At 33.6% G+C, this 4,777-nt stretch overlaps 3 protein-coding genes across 3 annotated transcripts in view; 1 reads left to right on the forward strand and 2 right to left on the reverse strand.

The window, feature by feature from the left end:
- Positions 1 to 13: 13 nt before the first annotated feature.
- Positions 14 to 1,389, reverse strand: LOC109582016 (uncharacterized; the record flags this gene model as incomplete). Its single annotated transcript, XM_019996571.1, has 5 exons — positions 1,327 to 1,389; positions 989 to 1,273; positions 676 to 936; positions 586 to 615; positions 14 to 519 (listed from the first exon to the last, which is right to left on the reverse strand). Coding segments are annotated over exons 1-5 (1,116 nt in total), but the record flags the coding sequence as incomplete, so codon positions are not given.
- A 95-nt stretch (positions 1,390 to 1,484) lies between these two features.
- LOC100642015 (vesicle-associated membrane protein 8-like) lies at positions 1,485 to 2,600 on the reverse strand. The gene is made up of 5 exons (XM_019996577.1): positions 2,522 to 2,600; positions 2,410 to 2,470; positions 2,217 to 2,295; positions 1,635 to 1,766; positions 1,485 to 1,576 (listed from the first exon to the last, which is right to left on the reverse strand). Coding segments are annotated over exons 1-5 (318 nt in total). The 5' UTR covers positions 2,524 to 2,600; the 3' UTR covers positions 1,485 to 1,532.
- A 21-nt stretch (positions 2,601 to 2,621) lies between these two features.
- The window catches only part of LOC100631697 (triosephosphate isomerase-like), a 3,019-nt gene continuing 863 nt past the window's right edge, over positions 2,622 to 4,777 (forward strand). The window contains exons 1-4 of the mRNA XM_019996572.1: positions 2,622 to 2,749; positions 2,902 to 3,025; positions 3,164 to 3,248; positions 3,743 to 3,890. Of these exons, the coding sequence (XP_019852131.1) occupies positions 2,635 to 2,749; positions 2,902 to 3,025; positions 3,164 to 3,248; positions 3,743 to 3,890 (472 nt within the window). The 5' untranslated portion in view covers positions 2,622 to 2,634. The remainder of the gene's footprint in view (positions 2,750 to 2,901; positions 3,026 to 3,163; positions 3,249 to 3,742; positions 3,891 to 4,777) is intronic.

The following is a 4,777-nucleotide window of genomic DNA, read 5'->3' on the forward strand; positions in this document are numbered from 1 at the left end:
CATTCAATTTAACGTGCTTTAATAAATCCTCAAATACAGCTGATGACAATCTCCTGACATCTCTCAGTATTACTTCATTAGCATCTTTATCAATGACAATGGTGATTCTTTCATATTCAAATGGTGAAGCTCTTGAAAATTGCTCATTTAAACATTGACTAAGTTTATTTTCCTTTAACACTTCAATAGCTTCTTTATATTCCTGAATGACTACCTTTGCCTCCTCTATATTAAACTCATCAATGAAAAACTCCAGCAAACTAATGTCATCAAGTGAACTGTTATCTCCAGCTAATTGTAGAATTTCATGGACATCTTTACACTGGGCTAACTGAGGCCTTAATGCTTTGTCATATGCACCCAGTACATATTTGATATTATCAATATGTGGAGCCTGAGGGTTTCTCATCATGATTGATCCAACTTTGAAAAGTGTTTGCCCTAACTTCAATCGCAGCATCTTAAACTCTTTAGTAACACTTGTAGGAAGATAAATTTTCAACCCGCCTTCCTCTAATACTATAAAATAGAAATCATTATGAGACTACATGCACGTATTTAAATTAAAAGTGGCTAATATCTTACCATTGCCTTCAATTAAATGATCAAGTTCTCCTATGAAACAATGATAAAGATAATTATTTTCAAATACTTTTCACAGCTACATGTACTCACTGTAGGCTTTCATAATAGTATTTCCTATCTCAGCAGTGGTTGCGTTGCCACTTAAAATTTTAGCAAATGATTCAAGTTTGTTTAAGTCTTTACAAACAGCTTCTTTTATTTGAATAAGCAGTGCTCTTCCTTTTTTTTTGGCTGGGAGGGTCATCTCTTTTATCAGTTCTGCTGCATACAAAACTATAACCAACTGAGATAGAGCAGACACAAGAGATCGTTTTGAAGTATAACGGGCTAGAATTTTACAAGCAGGATGCCCTAAAACATCAAACAGAATAAATTATTTATATATAATTGTATCTTAACTCACTGTCCATATCTATTTTATCAGCTACTCCGTTCATTCCTATTTTCCTCAATGCTGATACCAATGAATAGATACTAGGACCACCTTTAGTCTCCTGTACTTTATCAGCTTTCTCTAACCATTTAGCGAGACACTCACGAAGGCAGCTCTCAATATCTCCTTTATGATTTAGCATGATGACATCCAGTGTAGTAGGAGATAGACCAAGATAAAGACCAAGATCAAAACATTTGACTCCTGAATAACCATGTCTCCTAAGTAACTGAAGTACCTCAACAAGATCATTAACTAATGATGTAATGAGTGCTTTTAAAATAAGAAATAAAGAACCAGACATTCACTTTCCAGCTCAGGAGGAGAAGGAACAGAAGTCATTGGAGATCGCTTGGAGACAGATGAAAACTGCTAACAAGAGGAAAAGAGAAGGGCTCAAAACTTTGCCTCCCACGCAAATGAAGTGATAGAACCACCCACGCATCAGTTAGTAATAATTATAATCATTTATTATAAAAGTCACAGTAATTAACATGACAACAATAATAATAAATCAGTTCTTATTTTTATTTTTCTGGACAGCAGCCACTAATGCAACTAAAAGAGAGAGAGAGAGTGTGTTCATACTAGTACATTATCCAATGGCATTACTCACTGATCAGTACTGCTAGTATCACCATTAATATGAACAAGAGAACAAACCAAAGCTTAACATTCTTCCAACAAACTTTCCTCTTCAACCTTCGAGCAGTGAAACTAAAATTAACAGCATGATCACTCAACGACTCTAAAAACAATAACAAAAACAATAATAATAATAATAATAATAGACCTCTGGAGCTGTGAATGACTAGGTGTATGAATATCATTATTTTAAGATACGGTATCCACCTACACATAATAATTGGCTGCAATTTTGGACGGCAAGATTCAATGAAGAAGGAATGGAGTAAACTATAAAAATGATTTGTCTAGGAGGTCTGGGACTCTTTCGAGCTACAAAAGTTGGTTGGAAGAAAGAATGGGTGCTACCAAGCATCTCAAAAAACAGATTTGATGCAATGTGCAGCAGATTCTTTACTATAGCTTGCTTTCTGCTTTTGCTCATTGGTTCACCATAGAAAGTTGCTGTCCATGGAATTTATTTCCTTCTCCACCACACCCACTGCCGTATTTACTCTTGTGACATAGTTCATTCTCACCTCGAGAGGTCTATATCATTGTTGTTGTTGTTTACCTGTTCTTGCTTGTAAGTCGTTTAAATTGTCTCCCCTGTCCATTAACTTTGAAATATTATCACGAGTTATCTCATTAACCTTTGGAACAACAAAAATAATTAAATAAAATACACATTACCATACACTGTATGAAGGTCTATGCATTATATATAAAATGGAGTATATATAATCTACTCCTTTATTATTATTTACTTTTTTCACTTTTTCTTGAGCTGCTAACAGTCTCTCATTCTCTCCTGTACTGTCCTCCTCCCTAGCAACAATACAACAATACACTAACATCACATTAACTGAGACTTCTTACATTTTAAACTTAAAGAGAAAAACAAAGCTTTAGAGATTAGATCTTACTCAAGCCCCACCCACCAGGTCCACCTTTTGAGCTACGCCCATCAAACGTGGGTGTGTTATTTCAAAATGGCGTCCGAGAGGAAATTCTTTGTTGGAGGAAACTGGAAAATGAACGGAAACAAGAACAGTATTGAAGATATCATTGGATACTTGAAAACTGGACCACTCTCACCAAATACTGGTACTAATAATAATAATGATGATAATAATAATAATAAAATAATAATTAGATTATAATGAAGTTATTTTTTACATGTACATGTACACATGTGTTGTGGGGGTAGTGTTTCCATTACATGGTGCGGTACATGTAACTGTTCTTCTTGTCCCCAGAGGTGGTTGTGGCTCCTCCTAGTGTATACTTGCAGTTTGTTAAAGACCGTGTTCCTGCTGGTGTGGGCGTGGCTGGACAGAATTGTTATAAATGTGAGAAAGGAGCTTTTACTGGAGAAATAAGGTCATGAATAATAATTAATTAATTAATAATGATAATAATTAATGATAATAATAATAGTGAGACACTTGAAATACATTTTTGCTAGTCTAAAGTTAAATAGTTTAATAATTTATTATTATTATTATTATTAATCAACAGTCCCCAGATGTTGACTGATGTTGGTATTCATTGGGTGATACTGGGACACTCTGAGAGGAGGAACGTCTTTGGAGAAACTGATGAAGTTATTATTATTATTATTTATTTATTTATTTATTATTATTATTATTATTATTATTATTATTATTATTGTAAAATAAACCCAAAAACAAGAACTAATTAGAGCTAATAATAGAGAAAAACAAAAAAAAGGGAAAGGAGAGGGAAGGCCCTATGAGGAAAAAATAAAATAAAAATAAAACAAGGAAACTATACATGTATTTAAAAAAGCTAATAATAAGGAAAGAAGAAAGAGTCAGACCTGCCCATCCACATCGGGTGGAAGGATAGGGGAGCGGCTCAACCACATGTGAGCATTAGCACGCCACAGTGCAACCGAAAGCCTCTGGAAAAGATGTAGGGACACCTCCAGCTGATCTAGCCCCCGGCGAGAGGCTAGATGACCACTGATGGTGCGGAGCACAGAAACGGCTGTTATTATTTTTAATTATTATTATTATTAATTATTGTTATTATTATTATTATTATTATTATTGTTATTGTTATTATCATTGTTAGTTGATATCAACTAAGGTTGGTTATGCTTTGTCCTCTGGTCTCAGTGTCATCGCTTGTATCGGAGAGAAACTGGAGGAGAGAGAGTCAGGACAAACTGAATCAGTCGTATCTCAACAACTGAGAGCAATAGCAAGTAATGATAATGATAATAATAATAATAATAATATTAATAATAATTTACGTGTATCTTTAAAATGGAGAATTCTCTCCCTTTGATTTTTGTCCAAAGTCCCTGTACTGTAGATTATAGTACAGGGACTTTTGTCCAATTTCGGAGCAACTTTAAAAAATCATAAAAATCCAAACTTGATCGGAATCAGCTCAATCTCTCTACATAGCATAAGTACATGTATATGCATCAGGAAATGTAATAAAATTGAGGAATTCTCAACTTGTCAATTTTTGTGAAATTTGACAAAAATCCCTGTACTATAGTACAGGGACTTTTGTCTGATTTTAGAGCAACTTTAAAAAATCATAGAAAATCCAAACTTGATCGGAATCTGCTCAAACTTTCTACACAGCATAAGTACATGTATATTTATCAGAAAATATAATAAAATTGAGGAATTCTCTACTTGTCAATTTTGGTGAAATTTGACGAAAATCCCTGTACTATAGTACAGGGACTTTTGTCCGATTTTGAAGCAACTTTAAAAAATCATAAAAAAATCCAAACTTGATTGGAATCAGTTCAAACTTTCTACACAGCATAAGTACATGTATATGCATCAGAAAACGTAATAAAATTGAGGAATTTTCTACTTGTCAATTTTGGTGAAATTTGACAAAAATCCCTGTACTATAGTACAGGGACTTTTGTCCGATTTTGGACCAACTTTAAAAAATCATAAAAAATCCAAACTTGATCGGAATCCGCTCAAACTTTCTACACAGCATAAGTACATGTATATTTATCAGAAAATATAATAAAATTGAGGAATTCTCTACTTGTCAATTTTGGTGAAATTTGACAAAAATCCCTGTACTATAGTACAGGGACTTTAGCCTGATTTTGGAGTGACTTTAAAAATT

Source organism: Amphimedon queenslandica, unplaced genomic scaffold, assembly GCF_000090795.2.
Source record: "Amphimedon queenslandica unplaced genomic scaffold, v1.1 AMPQUscaffold_13405, whole genome shotgun sequence".
In the NCBI taxonomy this organism is placed as follows: Eukaryota; Metazoa; Porifera; class Demospongiae; order Haplosclerida; family Niphatidae; genus Amphimedon; species Amphimedon queenslandica.